The sequence below is a fragment of the Magnolia sinica genome, chromosome 7 (assembly GCF_029962835.1).
Source record: "Magnolia sinica isolate HGM2019 chromosome 7, MsV1, whole genome shotgun sequence".
Lineage (NCBI taxonomy): Eukaryota > Viridiplantae > Streptophyta > Magnoliopsida > Magnoliales > Magnoliaceae > Magnolia > Magnolia sinica.
This window is the reverse complement of record NC_080579.1, coordinates 94,032,368-94,059,679: the sequence shown is the minus strand read 5'-3', so window position 1 is coordinate 94,059,679 and position 27,312 is coordinate 94,032,368. Positions and strand designations below refer to the sequence as shown.

At 38.9% G+C, this 27,312-nt stretch overlaps 1 protein-coding gene across 1 annotated transcript; it reads right to left on the bottom strand.

Annotated features, from left to right (window-relative positions):
- LOC131251772 (conserved oligomeric Golgi complex subunit 3) lies at positions 1-26,773 on the bottom strand. Its single transcript, XM_058252713.1, has 25 exons — positions 26,598-26,773; positions 25,442-25,525; positions 23,648-23,755; positions 21,942-21,986; positions 21,777-21,851; positions 21,559-21,654; positions 19,063-19,140; positions 16,845-16,930; positions 16,615-16,681; positions 16,385-16,447; positions 16,179-16,280; positions 15,572-15,676; positions 15,353-15,445; positions 9,922-10,010; positions 8,668-8,887; positions 7,509-7,592; positions 6,514-6,630; positions 6,376-6,408; positions 5,494-5,580; positions 5,312-5,374; positions 2,962-3,078; positions 2,493-2,585; positions 2,048-2,173; positions 1,416-1,516; positions 1-287 (listed from the first exon to the last, which is right to left on the bottom strand). Exons 1-25 carry the CDS (start codon positions 26,682-26,684, stop codon positions 158-160), a joined length of 2,349 nt encoding a protein of 782 aa, XP_058108696.1. The 5' UTR covers positions 26,685-26,773; the 3' UTR covers positions 1-157.
- Positions 26,774-27,312: the final 539 nt, after the last annotated feature.

Below are 27,312 nucleotides of genomic sequence, written 5' to 3'. Positions count from 1 at the left end.
TGAGGCCCAAAATTTGATACTTTTATATATTTTAGAAAAAAAGAATAAAAAAATAAAAACCAAATGTCTCAGTTTAACATATCAATGATGAATCTAGCCGTTGGATATCCGTGGGTCCCACATGTCTGTGGGACCTAGACATTAGCTACACACACACCTAAAGGAGGCTGTCGAGCTGCGCTTGCAGGTCCGCGATCTGCATCATCCCGATGCTCTGCATTTCTTCAGCAGAGTATTCAGATTTTATCAAGTTCTGCACTTGCAAATGCGCTTCAATGATGTTCGTCCTGCAAGAGAGGAGAAAAGGGATGATCAAGTGAGTCGAATTAACACCATCAATTGGGCATGAAGATATGACCATATTTTTTGAATTTGAAAATCATACATTCAAGGGATCAGATTCTGCCACCTCCCAAGTGATGGCATTTTCTGTCCCTCCATGTCATTCCGAACCCATGGCACAAATGGATAAGATCTAAACCGTCAACTGCATATTTCCAATAGTGAATGGGCCATGGTCTAAAAATCACAATATTTGGACGATTCCAGCCCTCAGTGAGGAAATATTACATGGTTAGGATTGTCCAATCAGAGCAAAATTTTGGATAGGGGTCAATCAAAGGTTGAGCTCACAGGATGCCTGGTTTGGATCATCATACACCACGCGTGTGGGCAGGAAGTCCGCTCCCTACATACCAAACTCAAGTTTTGTGAATGCTCAGAATATTGAGTTTTATCTCGTTATGAACCAAATGCCAACTATGTGCAGGAGGATCCAAACCGTCTTCATCAGCTGGGGCGACCATGTGCATGCCCTGGTCCCAACATCAGGCTGCTCCGCTCATCAGGTGGGCCATGTGTGCATATGCTGCAAATTCTGTAAACCATCCACTGGTTTCATGGGCGGGTGTGCATGGACCATCCTGATTTTCTATGACAGGGATCTGGAAGGTGGAGTTAACCTAACGAGCAGCTTGGATCTCACACACATGGCACATGTTGGTACATGAATCTATGCAAGTGTTGCATGGAAGTGAATGTGGGTTTGGAGAGCACCTATAAATAGAACTTGAGTTGCAACCCGGCTGGCTTGGCTGGCCTGGCCACGCCAGAGGGCTGGGTTCCAGCTAAGCCTTCAGGCGCGTGGCTTGGACCTCGGCTTTTGGCCTGATACTAGTTGGGCTGGACATGGGTTCACATCTACCAAAACGCCCAACACAGGTCCAGCCCAGGCCTGGTCATTGAATCAGATGGGGCCAGGCTTAGGTCCTTGGCCGATAGGCTGGACATGGAATGCTCCAGCTCAGCCCTGGATAAAACTGAATTACCCTTCACCATCCTTGACTCAGTTTGAATCTCAATCCGTTCGAGTCAATGCAAATATAGATGGGTACATGGTGGTGTCTGAAACCTACTTGATTGGTTTGAACAGAATCGTCCGCGTTGATGGATTCTGGAGATAAAGCTTCATTTTCGCCATCACCCCCGGCAACTCTTGCTGAATAGCAGTCCTAACCTGCACCGATGATGCATACATCAAAATACCAAAACCAGTGAAATGTTGGTTTGATCAATGTAATGTACCAGCTACCAAAAATTTACTGCAGTATTTCAGTTTCTCAACAATGGAAATGTTTGAAAAGATAATAAGGTAAAAACAAAGGATGATGTCTTGATTAGCAATAGGATGGACAATGGGTGAGGCCGATCCGTGGGCCGACCAACACAATGTGGGAAGAAAGTATTCTCATCTTCGTCTTTTCCCCTCTTACACATACAAGTCTGTGTACTCTAACAAAGATCAACCCTTGCATGGACCATTTATTCCTAACTGCCAATAAATTCCTGCAATGGCTGGCTACAATCACCCAATAAGCATCGTCTTTGGCCTGTCCATGGTAGGGCCTACTAGATGCATGGTCCTAATCCCAGATACGTGTACCACATATGTTGTTAAGAGTGCTTGATAAGTAAGATGTCATTGATAGCAGTGCATGCTTTTAATAGATACGCAAACAATGAGACATCCACTTGATATACAGCATACCTTCTGAACAAGCTCCGCCACTTTATCCGGACTAGCAAATGCTTGATTCCTGAGAGGTTTCGCCAAAACAGAGTCTAATTTCTGATCTTGACTGCCCGAGGACAGTGCCACCTTCACAGCCGTTACCTGTATAAACAAACTCTTGATGATTCTTCAATTATAAAACAACATAAATCTCCTCGAATGAGGTGATTCATTACAGCCAAAATGCCAGATGTGTTTGGGAGTGAAGGAAAGCCCGCTTAATGAAGGGTTTGTTTTCTATGTTGCCCCAAATACAAATGGAAACTCGTTGGCCTGAGAATCCAACCAACTGCTACTTGGTGATGCATCCAATCACTAAATTGGAGATTTGTTATTTGTTCAAGTCATAAATAGGTTTGCGTTTTGAGTGAGAATATATAGTCTAGTTCAAATGTGACGATCATGAGGAAGAGAAGGTTACCTTGGTAACAAACGAAAGCATTGGCTCCACAACTAGCTTTGTGACTGCCATAATGAATTCTTCACAGGTGGCTTTAAGGCTTTTCTCCAGGTCCTGCAAATGAAGGAATAGAATCCGTAAGCAACAACTCTTCTTTTCTCTCTTTTTTTTTTCCAGAGGTAATGCAGAACCAAAGAATCAGCGATATGCATTGGTGAAGAATCCTGATAAGCCAATGACTGTGGGTTTGCAAAGTTTTAACTAATTCTCTAGAACTTGAAATTCAATGCTTATAAGAACTCTTCAGAAATTCTCGACGGAGATGGGAAAAAGATTTCCAAGCATCCCGTGTTGTATTTAGCGCATTGGATTTTTCTTATATAAGTAATGAATTCATTAACAGAGACAACCCAAGTGATAGAGATGGAGATCCTGCAAGCAAAGTATACAAACAAGTGGATTTAAAATTAAGCAGAGAGATACACATTACCTTCTTGGCATCTATCTGATTTTCCAAGACACGGGGAGACAACGTTCTGGCCAATGAGGTTGATCTTGACCAGTCAAATAGTGAGGCTTGACCTCGAAGTATCCGCCTTAGATGTTCCTGAAAAAGTGATTGAGATATAAGAAGAAAGTTACATAGTCCTTGTAAGATATCTCCCATTACAGCACAAAAGCACATGGCAGTAATAGCATGATTAGTCGTCTCAATTCATACAGAATTCTTTTGTCCAACACTCCTATTTTTCTTTCTCCACACAGGCATCCAACTTTGGCACACTTCTCATGAGTCTTATACTTAGGAAACTGCACCCATTTTGACATCAGGATGCTTATTCTATATAGTTCCTAATGGCATGTTGCATTGGTCTTTTAACAACAATGGCTGAGAAGCCCCTTTGCCATAGCCCCTTGGAAAATTACAGCACATAGAAGTTAAAATTTTGTTACCTAAATCAAAACTTTTTTTAATTCTTTTTTCTTTTTCTTTTTCTTTTTAGATTAAGAACAAGGATTTTTTGAAATATAATATAAATCACACCACGGTAGTGAGAGCAACTCCCAACACAATTATCATGAAACCCCTTCCTTGGCAAGGGAACCTGTGGTCTCAATTGCATCTTGTAATACAACAAACATGGAGTTACACTGCTGAAACTCATATTCCATAATCTATGGTCTATAAATGATCATCTCTGAGGCCTTGTTCTTTAGACAATGTCCCCTAAGTAAAAACATAGAAAAACGCGAAAAAGAAAAAAGAAAAGAGAGCCTTTGGGGCTGTATTGGGTGCATTGGCCCTGTATCTGTCACAATGTGGATTGCATCAGACAGTATCAGCTGATACATGCCAATATGGTTACAGTAGGGCCATATCATAACTGTTTTTTTCGAACCATGAGGCAAGGTACCATCACTTGTGGTACCATACCATCTTTCCCATCTGCGTGCCACTTCTGTAGGACATCAACATGATGAGAAGGGTAGGCATCACCATGAAGATCGTCTGGGACAAAAATCAGGCCTTTCTGCTCATCCTTGGGTCATAACGTCTGACTCAACATACAGGTTTGACCCATCTAGCAAGTGGATCTGCCTGATTTTCGACAAGGGGAATCTTCAGGGTGGGGTGTATCATTTCCATGGCATTGATGTCCTACACAAGTGGCATGTTGATGGGAAAGATAGTGCATAACACAATGCAATCATTTCTCGATAATAAATCACAAATCCTTCTTGGATTTGAAGTGACAAAGCTTCAGCTTCATTTAGCCCTACAATCTTGGCAGGCTGAAAATTGGTTTTCTGACTTCCCACTTTAATCTTTTTTTAAGCCAAAAGAAGAAAATCAGCAACAGATGGAAAGGCAAAAGACAAGAAAGAGAAAGGAAAAAAAAACAACTGGCCACAAAGGCACCTACACCGACCACTACGGCACTTGATACGAAGATTCACCCTACTAACAACCTAACCAAATCACAAGATTTGTCTTGGAAACAGCACAGATTTCTTTCTCTCCATAAAGCACCAAAGAACAGCAGGGAGAGCCACTGTCCGTCTGTGTCTCCCACTAACTATACCTCCGCCCAAGTGCCACGAGTGAAGAGGCCTTCTATGGACAGGCAACACCCGAGAAGCCCTGAAACCCAAAAAACACTATTCCACAAGTTACTTGCAAAGCTGCAGTGAAGGAGACGGTCCACAGATTCAGCTTCTTCAAAACACAAGAGACATTAGGGAGCACCATGCCCCTCTTAGGCAAGTTGTCAATCATCAATACCCAGTTCCTGCCTGCGAGCCAAGCAATATCCTTTTTTATTTAATGGAAACAAATTTAACTTCCCCTCTTTAATCAACATTTCAATACTAGCAAGAGCTTGCAAAATAGTCTCTGTTTTCACTTGCAATAATAAAAAAACTGTCTTAGAAACTTACACAAGCAAATCATGGGAATAAGAAATGTATAGCAGAAAACCCAATTACTGGCACCAATCCAGGCAAATGATCCTGATTTACTTCAGTTGTCTACAATAGTGAACTGCTGTCACCATCAAAAAACTTGGATGTTGTTCTCTTGTTTTAGAAAATGATTTGTTTCCTATGGAGGACTATACAAAAAAACCATTGTCAAGCATATTTCCCAACTATTGGCAATTAAAAGTCCTAGATTTTACAATGAAGTCCACATGAGCATGTCATTTGTCCTTGCAAGCAAAAATAGAGAGAAAATTGTATTACAGATATGTTCAAACAAGATGAACATAGCATACAAATAATGGAATGGTCAGGATCATTAATTATCTAGATTCAATCAGAACTTCCACTAAGGTACTAACCAGCAAATGCGAGAAATCCAGCTCCTTGTGAGTGACAGAAAATTCAATATCAAAAGGTGATATCTGGAATGCCAAGAATTTTGAGTAGATTAGTAACATTTGCATTTCACTTACAAATTCTGACCAAGAATAATTTCACAACATGAAAAAAGAAAAAAGAAAAAAAAGGAGTCAAAGTCCACCTTCTCCCTCAAAATAAGCAGATGTTTGATGAGGAAAAGTTGTCCGTCCATGGGGGATGATCTCTTTACAATTAGTTTGCTAGCTTTCTGTGGAAAAAAAAAAAAAGAAAAAAAAAAAGAAAAAAGAAAAAGAGAAGAAAAAGTAATGTAAAATAATAAGCAGAGAATAAGATGCAAAAACAACAATCAGGAAACACATTGCAGCTTATGCTCCAACGGCCACTTGGTCTTGCATAAATATGGATACACTGCAGTTCCTTCATAGCGGAGAGATGAAGCTTCCTTTTCATCAGTGAAATTTCATGATACCCATATGATAGAAACTGTCCATGTGAACTTTTTATGAGGTATTATATGATGATCGTTTTAGAGAAGTGGCTTTCATTTTGTTTGGCAGGGCACAAGTACATGTGGAACCTACCATCTGGTAAGCCATGCCATTGATCTTGTGGGCTCCATCACAATTCACAGTATGGGTCATGCCCTAATATATCCACTATCTGATGGTCTTAGCCATCAGACAGGGTCCAGATTTCTGGTGGCCAGATCAGACATGGTCATCTAGTGGGGAGATTTTTTGGACATCTCTCATCCACTGCAAGGCATACAATATGAACACTTTAGATCCCAAGATGGTAAGCTCTACGTGTACAGTTTTCCGATCCAAATGAAAGATTATTTGAGCATTTCATATTACCCTAAATTTCTTACATCAGAGCTAGTAGAAATGACTTTACGCATAGCATTTTTTGGGTGGTAACCCAGAAATCAACCCATTTGAGAGGGTCGAATCATAAGATTGCAAGTCAAATCCCAGCTTACCCAAGTACCACCCAGTATTGTATCAGTTTACTTCTGATGAGTACTATTATGAAAACTGACCTGAATGGATATCGAGCAAACTTCCACTGCTTCCTGAAACACACAAGGCAAAGTAAGTAACAAAAAAGCGGAATTTCCTAAATTTCAAAAAAAAAAAAAAAACACGAGGGGCAAAGTATCTTCAAGAACTCATATTACCTGTGCTAATCCTGTAAAAACTTCAGATTCTAAACTTCGATACAGCTTCGACAGACATGACAGTGTTTTCTCCAATGGTGGATACCAAGTCTTGAAAATGTCAGAGTTTTCATCAACCTGTAATTTGATTAAAAAAAAGGCTGAGAATTACCCAAGCTGTCAAAGGCAGTTGTTTAGAACCTGCTGAAATACACATGTCAGAAAGTGAACTCGCCTGGGTAAATTTTTCATTAGAACTCAAGATTTTCTTTTTTTAAAATCTCCGAGAAAACATTAGTGGGTACTCAAAAAAATCCACCATTTTCTTATCAGTTCAATGAGATTTTTCAACCAATTATGTTTTCACTTTTTCTGCAAAAGGCGTACAAAAGAAGAAGAAGAAGAAGAAGCAAGTTTTGCAAGTCCCACTATGACTTTGGAGTTTCAAAGAGGTTGCTGTGCCCCATCTGGCCCATACGGGTTTTCTAGTTTTGATTTCCTTGCATCAGGTTGATTACAGTTTTAGACGTTACAGATTATTATGGATATGTGATGACATTCTACAGTATGGTGATTTGCTAATTATTTGATAACATGCATCTCTTTTAGTTTTAATGAGTTATGATTATTTAGTTTATTAGTTCTAAATTTGTGATCAAGATGACATATGGCATGTTCTACGTAACTCAATGCATCTCTTTGAGTTTTAATGAGTTATGATTATTTAGTTTATTAGTTCTAAATTTGTGATCAAGATGACATATGGCATGTTCTACATAACTCAACAAACACATATTACAGCAACTATGAAAAACCAAATAACAACTATGAAGTTGACTGTGAGGTGCCAAGTAATAACTGGGTAAGACAATGCATGCCTGACAGATGCTTACTCCATGAACAAACCTTTTGTTGTGCATATAAGTATGAATATCACAAGTTAACATGACCATAAAGAGCAAGACAAGTTTCCTGTGTCAATACAAATATGTTATGCAGGGGCAGTGACTACTAACAGTAGTTCCAGAAGTTGTCTCCACAGATCGCTCCAACTTCGCAGGGTAGTCCAGGTCTTCGTCAAAAGGAAAGTAATTTGCAATCTACAAAAAGGTAGCAATAGAAAGAATTAATATAAGAAAAAAAAAAACAAATAATGTAAACCAGTAGCTTTCTTTTTTACTTTTTTTTTTTTCATTCAGGTTGCAATGATAAAAGACCCATAATAAAAGCATATGTTGAAAATTTTCCACGTTCCCAACAAATAACATCTGTGTGATCTCACCCAAAAGAACCAGTGAAAAAAATGATACACTTGCATCCAAGAAAATTTCTGTTAAACAAACATGCAGTAGTTTTCAATGTTTTCACTCTTTATGGCATATCAAATAAACACCATAAGAAAGCATGCATTTCCATAAAAATAGTCAAAATAGGATTCAAAGATAGGCCAACAACATGCAAGCACAACTTTATACATTATTTAAGATTTCCCAATGACACCCACAAAGTACATGAAACCAAACCATCCAAAACATATCAATGTTCCAGAACTAGAATCCAGTCATCTTGTGAGCGGACCTCTGGGAAAGTTCTAATTCCACAATCAAAACCACTCAAGGAGACCCAACGAGGTTTGGGCGAATGGTCTTCACCATAGGTTTGCTCCCTATAGGTGAGGGTTCGATTCCCGTCCTTGGTTTTACCCGATACATGCGGTTGTGGGTGATTGCGTGTATCCGCAAGGATTAGTCTCACTTCAAAAAAGAGGTGGGGACACCCTGTGTCTTTAAAAAAAAACAAGAAAAAACCACTCAAGGAGGATGAAGTGATGTGTTGTAAACCCAAGACTAATAGTAGAGTCAGCATCACCAACTAATCACATAATTAATATATCCAATGATGAAAATTCCAAGCACGCAAGTTTCCTGAGGTGAATTTGTCGATATAGGATAATTCCCTTACATGAACTCACTGAATTAAATAAAATCAAAGCAGCTGCTTGTAATGATAGATATTTATATCAGACAACCAAAGAATTATTCAGTAAAAAGAGAAGAAAAACAACATGATTGAGCTCAACAGGAAAGAAAACATAGTGCTCCAGACAAACATGAAAGGGGGAAAAAAGAAGACCATTTAGTGAATGAAAGATGACTGATTTCCCATGTTGAATACCTCATCACGAATATGTGTTCGAGCACGGAAAGTCAATCGCTCATGAACATCTGCCAGAATTCTTTGTAATGTGGGACGCAATCCTGCTAAAGACTCACTCCGTCTACTGAGCTGTTCTCCCAGGACTTCAACTTTAAGAATGTCAACAAGTTCACAAAGACAATCAAGATTCGCTTCATGAATGAGCTTTGGGCGTAGTGTATCATACAAATAAGTACACCTGCAATATATAGATAACATGCGTAAACTTTGGAATATTGGGATAGAACCAAAATGAATGTGGCTATGGAGATATACTTCAAGAAGAGGCAAACCTTGAATTGAATCCCAACATTATTACCAAAATTCAAATATCAATCAGGAATATAAGAGTGTAGGCTTGGTCAAAGAAATGGCAAACTCTCCCCCAAATTTCTTTACAAATCTATGTTGCATAGAAGTGAGCAACCCTCCCTGTTGGCCTAGGTATGGAAATCCTTCATTTCTCCATGAGCGCAGGTTTTTTTATGGATTTCTGTGGCCAATGAGATTCTCCCAATTGACAATCTAAAGAAGAGGGCCATCACAATTCCAAAAACGTGCATTATATGCAAGAAGGCAGAGTATCTCTATCATCTCTTCCTCCATTGTGATATCATGGGGGAATATGGCACCACTTCTTTAATCTCATCAGAGTTGCTTGGGTTCTCAACAATTCCATCCCAGCTTTGTTCTCTGGATGGGAAAGGGATTCTCTCCTTCCCAAAGGGGAGGTGCTATGGTAAATGTTTCCTCATTCAATATCATGGTAAACATGGAAAGAGAGAAATTCAAGGTTTTTTGAAGACAAACACACCTAGTTGGTTATTTTAAAAAGGAAATCCACTCAACGGTTTTGGAGTATGCCTTTTTTTTCTTTTTTCTTTTTTATGAAAGATGATGGCTTACCATACACCAAAACACAGAAACTACAGCCCCAGGAGGGTGGTGACCTTCTTACCAAAACCCTGGCTGGCAAACAAAAGAGCCAACAAAAAGAAAAGCAGAAGGGGAACAAAGCTTGGACAGGTATAGCAGGTGTGTGATTCTCTCGTCACAAACCCAGCTAGCAAACAATATGGCCAACAAAAGGAAAAGCAAAAGAGGAACAAAGCCCTGACAGCTATTTTGGTGTGTGTGTGTGTGTGTGTGTGTGTGTGTGTGTGTGAGAGAGAGAGAGAGAGAGAGAGAGAGAGAGAGAGCAACCATTAAAATGGAGAAAGAAACAGAACTTACAGAGGATATATTAGAGGAGCCAAACTTGAAACATCAGCAGATGAAGATGGGAAAAAATGATCGAAGAGTTGGTGCTCAAGCTGGCAAACCTGCGAATGTAGGAAAATTAACAAAACCTTAAGAGCCCTCTCAACCATTTGAACATTTACATGTTCATAATTGATATAAAGAAGTGAACTATGTGGATGTGTAAATGTCTATATTAATTTCTCTCTCGTGTATGGCCACCAGAGGATCAGCCCAAGCATTCCCTAATCTACAGATGATCACATAACATTCTTTGACTTGCAATATAAAAGTGACGAATGCAGAATGTCTAATGTCCTAACGTTGATGTTGGGCCATGCCTTTGACTTTGATGCCAAGGATAAGGGGTAGCAAACATCTCGAGGTAGTACCTCTCTCTCTCTCTCTCTCTCCTTTTTTTTTCTTTTTTTTTTTTTTCTTTTTCTTTTTTCACCCATTGCGAACCCAATGTGCAATCAAGAGGAACTTGAATATGTACGAACTCTAAGGTAGTGTTTGAGAATGTGCAACCTGGAAATGAAATCAGTTTCCATGGAACACCACTTCTCCATTTGAGAAGTAGAATTGGAAATTGATTTCCACTTCCCAGCTTTTCCTCAAAAACTGTGGACATTCATTTTGCCAAAAAAAGGTGTTAAATCAACTTGCAAGGCAAAGAAGAGACACGAGGTGACCATACATGGAACATAATTCAAACTGGAATCCAAAAAAAAAGAAAGAAAGAAAAGAATACACATGAGGGGCACAAAAGCTCCCCCAACCTTACAAGCACTAACTACCCACATCACTCCACATGGTTACATTAAAGATCAACCATTTTTTATTTTTTATTTTAGATAACTAGCCCAAAAGGATGCATACTATTTGAGATTATCCACCATCTTGGCTACCAACTTCAAGCAATTTGAGAAGGTACAATTGTTCCCTTCCTTCAAAATAGCCCAAAGTATAGCTAAGAAACTGAGATTCCACAATTTCATCTCTTTGCCTTTGAAAGGCACCCCTATCCAAGCCACGAGTAGAGGTTGGATGTGCTCACTCAACGCCAAACTGCGAAAAACACTAGTACTATGCAGCTGATGCAAGATGACAATGGACACACAAGTGGTCTAATGATTGGCCATCCATCAAGCACAACACCCATTAACAATGATATTCTTCATATTGTGAAGGAGATCAGTGGTTAGAACCTTATCTGGACCTTAGTTGCAGGATCCTTCTAACTAGGTGCCACTTCTACTCCAGACTCTCAAGTCAATTCCTGATTCCCACCCATTTATGCTTGTTAACATTTTGAAAGAGACGCTTTCCCACTCCTGCACCTGAATTTTTTGCCGCTTTGCTTCACGCTTTGTGCAACTATAATAACCAAGAGAAAGCAACAACTCTAGGAGGACCTCATTCTTTCCATAACTAAGCTGAGGGAGCCACACTCACCGCCTCTCTCCCTCCTTCCATAAAATGTGTAAAATGATTTATCATAAAAGCTTCCACTCTTCATCCATCTCCATATCCTTTTGTCCAAAGTCTCTAGAACAATTCTGATTCCTTGGAGGTGCAGCAAAAGCCTAACTCATCCATATCTTCCTCTCTTAGACCCCGTTTAAAAGAAGGGGTCTAGAGTCCAAACTATTTAACCTTCAATTCTTTCATAGCGTTCTGTGACCTTTACATGTGACTGAGATGCATCACAGTCAAGGGAGGCAAATCTTCTATAAGAGGACCTCTATCGGTCCACTCGTCCTCCCAAAATCTTATGATCTACCCATCACCTACTTCAAAACCAATTCCTTAGGAGGAGGGCTCCATGTCCCCAATAGCCATCTCCAAAGAGAATTTCCTTCTTCCTAAGCGCATCATAGCATTTCCCAAGCAAAGTTTGATCCATCAAGGTGACCGTCTTTAAACCACCCCCACCCCCACATGCACAACTAATGTATCTGCAAACTTCTTTTCATTCTAAAAGATGGTATTTCTGATTCTCTTCCTAACCTTGACCAAAAGGAATATCTTTCCAGCCTTTCCAATCTATCAGAAAATTTCTGGGGGGCATTTAAAGGAGGACATATAGTATACCGGCATAGCAGACATGGCTGCCTTGACGAGAGTAATGCATGCTCCTAGAGGCTTTTCGAGGGATTCCCAATGCAAAGCAGATCCCAATGTACATGGTAAAGAGAGTACCAACCAACCTTGTAGCCCAACATAAATGCCAATATATCCACCTCTGTAAGCTCCATATTACCTACCATTAGCTCACTACTAGAGAATTGAGTTTTGAGATCAAACGCTGCTACGAAACTTCTCAGAACACATTTCAAGTTTGCCACTTGATGAGGACTCACAATGCACAGAATCAATGTGTCACTGCAAACTGCAAATTAGGTATCTTAAACCCTGATTTGTTCACCTTGATCCCCTTGACCAAACCTTCCAGTCTAGACTTTTCCAATGTTTTACTTAGTGCTTCTGCCGCCACCACAATTAGAATGGTGATTGTGGATCCCTAAAATAACCTTTTGGCAATCCATTCAAAAGCACCGAGAATTCAGTAGATGTTACACATTCTTTCATCCAACCTCTCCATCTAATACTAAACCTTTTGAGCATGTGATCCAAGAAATCAAAATCAGCATCATATGTGCTTTCCATGGATCAATTTTGCAAAGCACTCTTAGCTGTTTCGACTATGATGCAAATCAAGACATTCGCAAGCAATCAAAACTCCATCCATATCTAACGCTGCTTGAAAAACGCTCCTTGGGGGGTTGTGATGGATTCTAAGACACTTTTGATTCGATGCCAGAACTTTCGCCAAAATCTTACACGCACTACCAATCAGACTAGTAAGTCTCAAGACTGAACTCACAAGGATGAAGCACACACTCTTTCTTCAGAATTAGGACAATGAAAGATAGCTCCCATCTCTTTACTGAACCCCACTAAGTCACCCTTTACTGCCTCAAAGTTGAGACTATCCAGTAACGGTCTTTGAATCATCATTCTTTTACAGCTTTTGATAATAGTCCACCATGGCACCACAATTGCCCCGTGGCTTTTTGAGGTTGACCCTTGTAAAGTAATTGTATTGAATGAATGAGACCAACATACACGTGTATATATACACAGATATGTATAGTCAATGCATATAGACAACTCACATACACCACATCCTTACAATACATGAAGATACACTATCATACACCAAATATAAACTAGGCTGAGGAGGCAACTGAATGCCATGTTTGAAGTAGTTATCTCAACAAACATCATGAGGCAAAGGCTCGGTGAAGATATCAACGACTTGATTTAGAAAGGTGATAAAGCAAGAAGTAATCCAAGGTCAACCTTCTCACACATAAAGTTGCAGCCTAACTTGATGTGCTTGGTCTAGGCATGAAAAGACAAGATCAATTGTCATGTATAGAGCATCGTCATCAACAAGCGTAGGTGCCTGAGAAAGATGATCACCAACATCCTGAAGAACTAAATGAAAGCTAGGTCAATTCTATAGTAGTGGAGGCCATGGAAAGGTATTCAGCTTCTACATTTGAATGAGCAATGTTCAATTGTTTATTAGTGATGCAGGACATGGAAAATTAAATATGATGTGCAAGAATTCAGGCTTAAGATTACATTAGTTCAGAAACAACTACACAAATTCCATATCCCACTTGAAAGTCCAAATATTCAATTAAGGGGAATCTATGTGGGTCCAGGCCTACACACGTTAAGCCTATAACTCAGAAAGGAGCAGGAAAACGTAGCAATTTTTATTAATCTTCATTGATCAAAAGAACTACAAGGGGTGCCTATTTATAAGGAAAATCCTATACCCCTAAACTCGCACCATGTGCGCAACCTATTACTTGGCGATAAAGTAAACTAAAATAAAAACCAAACAAAGAAATCCAAAGCATTCATAATGTTCTAAATAATAACAATAAATGAAATCTAAAATATGAAATCAATCTGAATAGTGGGCCACGATCATGAGATCCCATGATGGGCTTTTCTTGGCTATCGGGTCTACTCTCTTGAACCAAAACTTCGACTTCTAACTAGGAGGCCCTCCCTGGACATCGTCATTGAGCCAGATCAACGGTGGGACCCTCCCTCTCCTTCCGTACGTGCGTAGGGGGCGGCGTGCGTGCGCGTGTGCGCGTAATGTCCTCATCAATTAGCATTCCAAGAGATATAGTTCAAACCAAGTAACTTGTAGAAGCCAGTTATTGAACGGCAAGTGTCAGGGCATCCAACCTAGTCGACATCAGAGAAGGAATACAACTCAAGAGAACTAGTAGATAAGATCTGCATATCAAAGCACTGTGTCCCACTGAGATAACAAAGGATCCGTTTAATTGCCTGAAAATACCCAGTTGTTGGTGCATGCATAAACTGATACACAATATTAACAATGTAGGAAAGATCAGTTTGTGTCATACTGAGGTACGGGTTTGTACCACAATGCTTTGATAAAAAGTTGGATCAAGAAATGGATCCAAATATCTTTGATGATTATTCTTCATTCCCATAGGCATAGAAATGGGCTCACAACTAAGCATCTGAGAACAGTTAATAACATCTTTGGTGCACTTCAATACGAAGAAAGTAATGAAGAAGACCTAGATCCTTCATTGCAAACTCTATTCCTATTTGAGAGTCAAACCATTCTAAAAGTTTTCGATTATCACCTGTCATAATAATATCATTGATGAAGAGATGAAGCGAAAGTCCCCCAACATAAGAAATTTATCAATCCTAAATAGAGAAGAATCAGGCAGCACTTCCAGTCATCCAAGATAACAAATTTATCTATCTCAATTCCTAAATATAAAATGGTTCCATTGTGTTACATGACAATTAAGGATTTATAGGTTAAGTAGGAGATTTTCCTATAAGATTTCACACGAACTTAGAGAAAGAATTTCAGTTCATGTTGTTGACCTTGAATAATAGTTGGTTTAAACCAGTTATCTGAAAACAGTGAAGAATACTCAAGACTTTTCATGTTTAATATCTGTAACTTAAGAACTTCATGACGGTCTTTCCAGATAAATGTTTCCGCCTTGCTTCTTTTATAGAATTCTCCTTCTATATACTCGGTATGATTAAAAGAATTTTAATGAACAAAATTATAATGAGTTTTGTTTTGTAAGAGCCGCAAGAAAAACGAGAAACTAAGAAGACCTAGATGAAACAATAAATCCACTTCAGTAACCAAACTGATGTGTCTCAATTCTCAACAGATGGTACAGAAGTTTCAGTTTTTTTAAGGCAACGACTAATATTGCCAAAAAGAAGAAACAGAAAGTTTCAGACTTCTTTATCAATCTTCTATGAAAGAAAGTTAAAGAAACAAAAAGTTGCCTAACTAAATACTTGAAGTAGAATGCCAGTCAACCTGCATTAGGTACGCACATCCAGATCTAGTCAACGATGGGAGAGCCTCTTTCTTGGAAAATTCAGAGATCCTTTGCTGCACTATGCCTTTAACCTAAATAGCATAAATGAAGATGTTAATAAATATTTTAATGGATAAAAATGATAAATTAGGAAAGAGGCTGTGTTTGTACAAACACGGAGGAGAGTTTGTTCACAGTACAATGTGTCATTAACTCACCAAGGAGAGTCTCTGTTCACAGTACAATCTGTGGCATTCTGCTAGAACTTGAGCATATTCTTTCCTTGAAGATCTGCTTTCCACTTCCACCAACACTGGCTTCAGCTGCAAATCACCAAGCTGTGTGAGCATGCTTTACTCACCATATCAGAAATCAGCCAAATCACGTGTCACAAACAAAGACAATAATGTTTCCTCTGAAAAGGTTTATGCCAACAAAGACAATAATGTTTCCTCTGGAAAGGTTTATGCCAGATGTTATCTTGCCACCATACTCACCAATGACTGGTTTAGTAACAAGGACAAATAATAGCATGGCCAGCTGTAGGTTCAAGATACTGAGATGTTTCCAGAATGGTATCACCAGATGAGAATTCCAGTTGACCCAGACAGTTGGACAGAATGGACAAAATGGACTACCTGACAGGGATGGTGGTACCAATTGACCCAGCAAGTTTGGATGGTTTCTTGCCCAAAATGGGTATTTATAGACCCAACTGGTTTTGGTGGCAGAGGCCAGTCCAAACCAGAATGACTGTGCAATCAAGTCTGGGTTTTAAATCCTGGTAGTAAACAATGGTTTTGTATGAAACAGAGGATCAATTACCTCACCAGCTGCTGCCTTAAAGCGAATATAAATGGCAGACGCTTCCACACTCTCAGAAACAGCAGTTGTGCTACCACCACTGCCACGAATTGCTGCCTGAACCTGAAAAAGAAAATAAAAAGGAGCTTATGACAAAGCGGGTTTTTCAACTTACAAATTAACTTTTGAACTCCACAAGATGATATCCAAAGGAATGGAAGAATTACCTGAGATGAAGCATTTTTTAGAACTGAAAGTACGTGAGACCGCATCATACCCAATGCTCGAAGCTGCAAGAACAATTGATCAGAACACCTTATTCTGGTTTGCAGTATGTCAAACAAATTGAAGTAACATGAATAACAAGTTCACCAAAAGCACGGAATGAAGTCATGAGCAACCATTATATCCAGTCAACTCCTTCATAAATTGGTTGCTATTATTGTTAGGTAAATACCTGAAGTTGTCGGAATTTGACCAAGTAAACGCTGGATTCAGCATATTGTGGGTTGCTTTCAACATACCTAAGCTTGTTATAAGAAAATAATTAGTTCAAAGGATGAAAATTACAAAGATTATTGATCTTAAGTATTATACATAACAGTAAAAGAAAAGGAAGATTATTAAGAAATTTCATAGCCACAAGCTCATTGACATGCCACTAGTGTAGATAAAAGCTTCACTTACGAAATACACTCATCAAGTCTTTTCAGCAGCGGAAGAAAGTGTTCACTTCCAACGTTCATGTTTGGAGAATAAAAATTGGTAGCAACCTACATACATGCATGGAATAAGAAATTAAGCTAATGCATGTTTTTTTAACAATGTCCGGTGCTTACAACAACAACAAGAAGAAATGTCAATATATATGTGACAGTGACACCAAAGCAAGTATTAAAAAAAAAAAAAAAACATGATTTTAATTCAGAATCCTCTGGATCCAGAAAGTGCTTCAGCAAAAACTTCCAAAAATCTCTCACTGCCTTTTATTAAATTAATGGATCAAGTCACCTTAATTACATCAATACATCTAGCAGGCAAAATTTTTGCTTGGAAAGTATATGTTTTCATAAGTTAATATTCAGATTTATCAGTTCACTTCTGCACGTGTGTTCTTAGAACAGGATGAGTACATATTAAAGAAAAAGAATTGTGGAAAGGGGACATAAAACAAAATAGATTGAAGTGACCCTTGCCAGTCAGTTCCCTTTAAGGCAATTCGTACTGCAGACAACTGGAAATCGTTACTGTTTACCTCCAAGGTGAATCCAGAGGGTTGATCACCAACAAAATAACAAGGACCAGTTTGCAAAAGCAGAGGAATTTTACAAAATATACATAATTGCTCAAATATCCATTAATAACTTGATACATTGTTTGGCCTTGGTGTCATTGTGTGTGTGTGGGTTTGTTCTGGGAGGAGGGGGAATGATGGGTTGGTTCACAGTTGGAAAATCAGGGTAAATACGTTTGGTCCCGGGCTCCCACTTACATTCCATAAAATATTACTTTTGACTGTGAAAACAATCTGATGGACATCAAATGAATAATATGGTTCACAAACAATTTGACATAGACAACTGATACAAGCAATTTATATAAAATTAGCACCTGGGGAAATTTGGATGACTAAGAACAATTATGCAACAATTGTTCTAAAACTTTACACTAAGAACCAGGGTGTATATTGATCAGTGGTCATAGGCTTATGGTAGAACATAAGTATTCGGGAATTGCCTCATTTAATTCTAGAAACAAAAATTACCAGAACCTTTATATGAAAGCATCTTCCATACGCCATGATTCAGATCAGGCACTCCATAAGGAAATATGATGCATGGAGGTAGGTTTTCTAATTCAAGAGAATGACTTTGTTACCAGTGCCAAACAACATGGAGAGACACAAAAATGCTATCATTGGAAAGCATATCAAGTTATCTGTCCAAAACTCCCAAGATTGTACGCTTCCATCAGAATTGAGTTATGTCCACAGCATGGACAGGGAATATTTCTACAATGTGAATCCCAACTCCACTGGTTAGGAACCCCCTTTGAGAGTGTTAGTCCAAGCTAAAGAACAAATTAGAATTTAAGTCAGAGACAAAAGTAAACAGGAATATTGAGTCAACTCATGTTTGTAGAAAAACATTTTTGTCCCTTAATGAAACAGTGTCTTGAAGAAATGTATGAACTTTTTTCCTTGATGGGCAAAATTTTTGTCTTTTTATTCGTATCTTCTTGTGTCATTTCAACTATAGTAGCTTGCTCCATCACTTCTTTCTTCTTCTTCTTCTTTTAATGGAAAGGGAATTTTTTTTAAAGGCAAACAAAAAGGCTACAAGATGGGTCTCGGGGGAGGGGGACCAAAATTCTGATACAAAACACCCTTCCTATGACCTTGGCAGACCTTTCCAATTTACTGTTAAAAGTTCTATCCTTGCGCTCTTTCCTTATCGACCAAGCCCCACAGTAACACTGCCTCCCCAGAAGTTTCCTGTTCTTTTTCTTTTGGTCAACACACACACACACTCTTACACCCCACACATTCTTACACCACATGGGTTCTTGAACCCATGACCTCAGAGTTGAAACACAGTGTCTACCACTGAGAAGTTTCCTGTTCTTGCCACTACCTCCCCATAAATACACCATTTTGATTCCCTTCAAAAGTAGTCTCCCAAGTGCAGCCAAGTCCATTGACAACAGCCCCCTCCTACAACTCTAAATACCAACAAATAGTATAATTAAAACAAAACAATAGGATATTAAGAAAAATGTTGGTGGAGCCATAAAGATATCTAAAAAAAATTTATTAGTCAGAAAATCCAATATGGGAAGTCTAAATCCATGGAATATGATATATTCTGAACAAAATCATTATTTAATGATAGCATTCAAACCTTACATTCTCCAATTCATCAAAGTAGTTGAGCTTACTTCGAAGTGCTTCTGCAAACTCTACGAGTCTTTGCTTCTCTATCAACTGCAATCCAAACAAGAAACATCTCACTTATGGAAACAACAAACTTTTAACAACCAAATGCAACGCTTCACAAAAGAAGATATTATCCTTTAGAAATTGTTAATAACCTAAGACCTTGCTACTTGACAGAAGGCACTAGGTCCCTAAGCCCTGGCCCTAATTGGGCTAAAAAGACCGCAGAATTGGTCTTGGCCATTCAAGACTGGCCCTATAGTAAAAGATTGAAATGATCCACAATTAAAAAGTATTACAATCTAAGAATTTTTAGGGGTATATTCTCCATCCATGACAAGTCCCACCATCTAAATGGTTTTGATCACTTAAACATGACCCATATCTAAGAGTGTCTTTAAACTATGCATGTCCACAGAAAGGGGAACTGCTCACCAGTGTTTTAAATAGCGGTAGCGTGATGCGTAGCGCTCTGCCCTCTATAGCGTGTAGCGTAAATATGTAGCGTGTAGCGTAAGCTACACGATACTTCGATTTTTTAATTTAAAAACAGGACAAATATAATAAATAGTGAAAAAAATGAAAAAATATATATATATAAAAATGCCCAAAAGATGATTCATTTTATCAATTATAAGCATGTTCAAAAAAGTTATTAGTTGTCATTTATCAAAAGCCAATCCACATATATAAGTAATTATCACATCAACAACTTTCTAAACAAACCACTTTAATTAATAGTCTAATTGAAACCACAAGTCACAACTATGAAAAGAAATAAAAATTCCATAGGTTAAAAGTATCAAGTATAATATAAGTGTCACATTCCTCAACATTAGAAACAAAGAAAATGTGAAAAAATTTAAAAAAAAAAAAAAAAAAAGAAAAAAAAAAGAAAAAGAAAGAGAGTAAAAAAAAAACATTGTAGCTTACGCTACAGACGCTACGCGCTACGTAGCTGTAGTGTACGCTACCAGGGATTTGCGCTATTTGGGACGCTACGTAGCGTACGCTACCGCTACGCTACGGGCGCTATTTGAAACACTGCTGCTCACAAGTGTCTTTAAACCACTCATTATTTTTGTATAACATGGTCCACTTGATGATTGGACCAGGCCAACGGGCTAAGCCATTCATTGTTGGCCACGGCATGGCCCAGGCCAAATGCAGGGCCTAGAGTTCAAGCCCAGGCCTAGCCCTTGGGCCAAGTTTAGGGGACCAACCCCTGACCCTACAGGGCAGGGCCAAGCTGCCCGGCCCACTCATTCTTTCTATATAATGTGGTCCACTTGATGATTGGACCAGGCCAATGGGCTAGGCCATTCATTGTAGGCCATGGCATGGCCCGGCCCAAATGCGGGGCCTAGATTTCAAGCCCAGGCCTAGCCCTTGGGCCAAGTTTAGGGGAGCAACCCCTGGCCCTACAGGGCAGGGCCAGGCTGCCCGGCCCATTGCCACCCTTAATTTGGAAGAATGCTTCTTCCAACTTTTTTTTTTTTGGGTGGGGGGGAGTCCCCTTGAGATATAACAATTTTAGTATAAAAAGAATTTGGAATCTAGGCTCGTATTAGCTATTGCCACACAAGTCTTGTCCTACGGAGCCAAGGAGGCCTCCAAAGGTTTCGGCTTTCACCAATCTTTTAGGCAAGAATAGGGTCCTTACCACTAACAACCTTTGCAAAAGGGCTATGGTGCTTCCGAACAAGTATTTTTTGCCAAAAAAAAAAAGAAAAAAAGATGCAGAATCGGTGGACCATCTGTTCATCCATTGCTCCTTTGCTAGGGGCTTCTGGTGCAGCATCTTGGTCTTTTTTTTTTTTTTGTCTCATGGGTGATGTCGAGCTCTATTAAGGGGCTCTTTCAATCTTTGCATGTTGGCAGCTCCAAGAAGAAGGGAAGGTCAAGGTGGAAGGTCACATTGCTCGCTGCTCTTTGAGCTTTATGGGGTGAGAGACATACTGTTGTTTTCATAGTAGAAGTGACTCTCTTTTGGGGGCTAAGGTCGGGCTAAACTGTATATCACGGAGTGGGTGCCCTTTTCTTTTCTTTCAAGGATGCCCTGATTCGCTGTTTGTATCTTGTTTTTTATTCGGTTTGCTTTTGTTTTTGCTGGCCATTTCACTTTCTTAATAAATTCCATTACTTTTCAAAGGAAGAAAAAAAAAGTAAGAGGGGGAAGATCAAAGCATAGTGAACGAATTCCCAATACTAATAATACCAATTAACACCTGTATGAGAACTCTACATGGGATTACGTGGGTACACCTCCAGTGTACCATAGTCCTTTTGCTAAATTTAGGATGATATCTGCTAAAAAAGGAGTTCTAATCCATTTAAATCGGATATGAGTGTATATTTTGGGCATGGAATCCCTAATTGATCCACAGTAAGATTTGGACATTAGAAGTCTGTTGCAGTCCAACCAAACAATTTGATGCTACCAAGGACAAAAAGCAGAATACATACTAATCGATCACATGCATCATGCAAGGTTTTTGTCTTTGTTGAAACAGCCTGATGCTGTAGCTGGAGTTCATTGAATAAATCAAGGGTGTCATCCACCTGCATAAAAAGCAATTACTTCAGGAAAATTGGAGACAAAAAAGGGTAACTAAATTGCAAAAGACACTAAATACTTAAAGAATTAAGAAATAACAAATTAGTGAAACAAAATGTAAATTTACCTCATGAAGGATATCATCACATGTCTGTATGCGTTCAGTTAATGTATTGACATAGTGGCGATACTTCTCCTCCGTCTGTTTACAGAAAAAGGAAAATCAGGTACTGGCAGAGCTGACAGTTTTCTATACTTGCACTAGTCTCACAAGCAAACTACCAGCACAAACCTCGGACTTCATAGCTGATTCAAGATCTGTAAACCATTTGTAGAACTACAAACAAAACAAAACAGATTATCAACAGGCATTGCCTTAGGAGCATAAATTGTATGTTCATTCTGCAGTAAAAAATATAAAATTCTCACAAAACATAGAGATGACTTGATAAAGAAGCAGGATAAACAACCAAGAAAGAATCAAAAGATGGAATTCAAGATATATCAAAGGATTTACTGTACTGAAGCATTCAGCACAAAGAAAGAAAAGTCAACTATTAACAATGACACAAGTTTACAACAGACGACTGGGAGGTGGTCTCCAAACCATGAGGAATTATTCAATGACATTGACATCAACAATGACCATATTGTCTCCTTTTCTTTCCCATCCCGATTTTTATTTTTTTTTCCTTTTAGACATAATGGAAATTTTATTGAAAGAAGAGAATGAGGAGCAACACCCTGAAAATTAAGAGGAATCAAAATCTTCAAAAAAAAAAAAAATTTCCAGCAAATGGATTAAGAGTTGAGGCCCAAGAGATCATATCCAACTTAGCCTTCTTGAATACCTCATTGGGACTGCTAAGACAATTACAGTTGTGCTTTGCCCAAATTGAGCACAGGAACGTGAGAAGCGAGAGTCTCCACAAAATACTCCCTTTTAAGATGAGCACTTTCCCTGATTTCTTTGCTACCATTTCTTGGTAATGCTTCCTAAGGGCACATAGTTCTCTTCTTGCAGTGAGGATGCATTGTAGTTCTAATTTCAACAAAAGATCTAAATCATGCAAGTAGAGAGATGTAATCAGGATCCTCTCAAGATTGACATATGGAGGTCCCTTCGACAGGCTAAATGTCCGGGTTTTGGCCGTGACTGTTCATGCAATCTTTCCTAACCCCTATTGCATCTCACACCACAAGCATTATCACCGTGCTTCAAAACATCTGGTTGGAATGCAACTTACCTGGGGACCTTAACTAGCAGGATTCATTCTATCTCGGTGAGAATCATTCTGACCCAGTCAGACATTAATGTTTCAAGGGGCCAACCTGTTTTGTCCTCCATCAAAACCAAGCTGACTTGGCTTCAGCTGATGTTTAAAACCATGCTCTAGCAAGAAGATGCAAAACACATCACATGGTTACAACTATGCTAATCCACACACACACTCATAATTGCTGGCTACCCATGCATCAAATGTTAAGTCAACCAACAACAAGCAACCAAAGGCAGGAGGTTTCTCCATGTGTAGGAATTCCATTTTTTAACTCTACCAACTTGCTAAGCAGTAAGAACCATAAGCACTAATGCTCTATGTATAGACTTCCAATAAAAGAAACTAAATGAAGACTCTTCTAGCCCACATCCAACATTGATCTCGAATACAGTTATCTTGCCACGCATAAAACTAAAAATTGGCCTTAACTGATAACTTTGAGATTTTATGGATGTGATAGGCGTGTTTATTTGAAAAAAAAAAAGATGCATGATTCATCAGAAAAGAAGCAGTGAATTATCATGGTCAATGGATATGAACACGTACAACACATTAAACAAATGCATGTTAAGGAAAGCTGCTTTAAATGCATGCATGTCTTGTAAAGGTTTACTACTAACAAAATTGCTCCTTGGCGCTATAGAACACATCTTTCCTGAAGAAAGGAAATGCAAATTTAAATGCCTGAACATAAATACTAAAAATTTAAAGGGCAAACCTGATGAGTGTTGACCAGAACTGCTGCTATGGTTCCAGATTCTTCCAAAGTATCATCCTTAGAGGAAACAGACAAACTGCTTTCCTGCCCCATCACTGTTTCTTGAGACTGCAATAGATCAAGGCCGAAGATAATTACGAATCAATTATAGATTCTTTATCTTCCATGACCACAATTTCACATCAAGAAAAGAGAACAACAAATGGAAGTCACAAAATTATGCCTCCAACCACACAGTCATTATGTCAAACAGTCGCAAAAGAAAGAGCAGAAAAAGAAAAATGGAACTCTAATGATTTGGGACAATGCAAGATCAACAAACTTCTATCTGGATATCCTAAGTGTTTGAGACAATGAACATACCCAACTGATAAACAGAATTACACATTGGCTAGAACAATATAGTTACTTGGGGGCACCTGTGCTTCACCTGGGCGCCCAGCAAGGCATTGTCTACATGCTTCACCTGGGTGCCCAGCAAGGCATTGTCTACGTACACCTAGGTGTGTGAATAGAACCAGCGCCTAGAAGCTACTAGGCACAGCCCTGCTCCAATATTGCGGAGGCAGCAGCTTTTCTCCAGGTTGTTAAATTAGCAGTAGAGTTTCAGTGGTGCCCAGTGATCATGGAAGCAACTCATTTTTCACACCAAGGGTGGAAATCCTTGAGGGAGATTATAAATCCTCTTTGCATTTTTTCCAATTCTTTTAGATCAAAGCTTGACTTGTGAAAACGCTTCTTGCAAATTTCTTGGACTTCACATCAACTCATGAGATTTTTCTACTTGATTTCTTTCTTCTACCAGTCCTAAGAACTACATTGGACTTCTTGAAAGCAATTTGCGCTTCCATTTCATTGTAAAAGAGGCTGAAGATGAATTGGGGATTTTGGAAGAATAAGAAAATTGAGGTTAGAAGATTTGGGATTTTGAAATTTATTTATTTATTTGAAAAAATGGACATAAATGTTTGAAAAATTTATGATTTTGGGTCAGGGAATTTAGGGACTAGGGGAAATTGAGAAACTTCGGGTTAGGATCAGGGAAATTTGGGAAATTACTATAGGAGGAATTTATAGAAATTTGGGATTTGGATTTTAGGCTAACAAGAATAAAATTAATATTTTTTTAGGTTTGGGAAATTGGAGGAATTAGAAATTCTAGGGTTTTGTACATCAATTGAAATATCTAAATAGACATAAGTTACTGGATGTGATGTCCAACTATTAAAAAAAATAAATATGCATCTAGGTGAGTAATATTTATGATATAAAACAAATTAAAATTGTGCTTGGATTCTCCAAGTATGCACCTAGGCATGCCTAAGCGTTTCGACATCCCAAGAATATTTGCGCCTACCATGCACATAGTGACTTTAGGGGTTGTTTGGATGCCTGTAAATGGTTCAAGTGGTAAATGATTTACAGGTGTAAATCATTTACAGCCTGTCCTCTTTGGTTGTAAGCTGTAAATGATTGTCTGTGTTTGGATGGATAGCCCGTAAATTGTTTAAGTCCAGTAAACGGAGAGCCAATCTTTCCATTATAGCCATTAGGCTTTAAACTGAGAGCCTATAAATGAAATCACAGCATTTTGCCTATAAATCAAATGGGGCCTAAAGCTGTAAATGATTTACAGGCATTTTTCAGCATCCAAACACAGAGTGTAAACCATTTACAGTTAGCCCCATTTACAGGCACCAAAAGAGACCTTAATTGCACAGAAAATAGAATGGAAATTGTTCATTTTTTGTTCTATTATAGATATAGTGCAACTAAAAACATACAAGTGCTCACCAAATTTGCTGGATAGGGCCGTTCTGCAACTGCATGAGATAGTGACGCTATCGCTGCTTGTTGTTGCTCTGTCAATGGAGCATTCTGTAAACCAAAGACGGATGCCATAAAAAGATAAGTCAGTCACCTATCGGAATTGTGGGTCACAAGGGTTTATAGTGAATGTAAAGAAGATAAATCATGAACAAGGGTTTATAGTAAATTTAAAGAAGATAAAACATGAACAGAAGGAGCGGAAAGGATAGTGACGTGCATAAATAAAGGGCACAGAAAAGCAGGAATTGCAAGCAATTATATTATTAGAAAAACATGAAGATGACCATGGGACCAGGAACTGCAAGAACGCACTGGTTAGGAGTGAATTGGTACAAATTATAAGGGCAAAGGGAAGGCCCGTAAGGACATGGGTGGAGGTAGTAAGAAAAGACTTGATGACATATGGTCTAAATGAAGTTATGGCCCATAATAGAGTGGAACAGTAGCTGACCCGAGTTAATCAGGATGAGGCTTCGACGACAATGATGATTTTAACTAATCATCATTTCACTGTGATTATTGCTTTATGCCCCATCTACAGTGGGTCCCACAGTTTGAACTGTTTCAATTGGTATACATGTACGACATATGCACATCAGCCAGAATATCAACCAATTCCTCTTTCACATTCAATCCCTGCAGACCTACAGTCTGTGAAATAACAAGAGAGAGAATTCGGATGGTTTTCACAATAAATTTAAGTTCACTTCCTCTTTACAAACATATATAAATAAAAAATAAGTCGAATAAAGCAGATCCGAACTCTGCAAATTCGCATAAAATATAGGATTTTACAGAAGAATAGACGGAGAGATCTGAGATCCAGAGCGATAGATCCGTCCGTTCAGAAACAAGCAACAAGTTGCTCAAAAAGAAGAAAAGAGGATTCGAAATTCATAGAGCTGATTATACGATTCGTGATCGAGCGACAGGAGATTGGGGATTCTGAGACTGATTTTGAAGTAATTTCAGAGATCTGATTCTATGTTTCATAATCGAGCGACTGGAGATTGAAGATTCTGCGACTGGTTTTGAAGCAATTAGGGTGTCGGAGTCTGAAGTTAGGACATTGGGAGAGAGAGAGAGAGAGAGAGAGAGAGAGAGAGAGAGAGAGAGAGACCTGCTCCCAGTTAGAAGCGAAATTATAGCCTTTGGAGATAGCTCCGGATTTTGGAAGAGCAGTTGAAGAGCTTGCTTTCGTAGCCATGGCTGCTCTACCGCAGAGAATGAGATCTACCGCTGTTTAAACGGTTTCCATTAGATCTATGAACAGACGACGAACTCAGAGAAATGATCACATACAGCGGCTGTATGTGAAAGAAAAGGGCATGCAGTTTGGCTAGTGACTCAACATCACCCAGCTAGCTGGTGTCAAAGCTCTGTGGGCCCCACTATGATGTATGTGTTTTATCCAGGCCGTCCATCCATTTTTTTCAGCTCATTTTAGGGCACACCAAATGAGGCAGATCCAAATCTTAGGTGTACCATACCACAGGAAAAAAGTGGGGATTGAACGCTTACCGTTGAAATTTCTTTTGGCGGCCACAGAAATTTTGGATCAAGATAATATTTGCTTTTTTCCTTCCATCCATGTCCGTACGACATTATTAACAGGTTGGATGAAAAATAAACATTACAGTGAACCTCAGGAAGTTTTTAATTGTGGACATTCAATCAACACTATTTTCCTATGGTGTGGTCCACCAGAGATTTTGATTTGCCTCATTGTTGGCATAATGCCCTAAAATGATCTGAAAATTCTTATGGACGGCGTGGATAAAACACATACATCATCATGGGCCCACAGAGCCTTGGCATCAGCTAGCTTGCTGGTG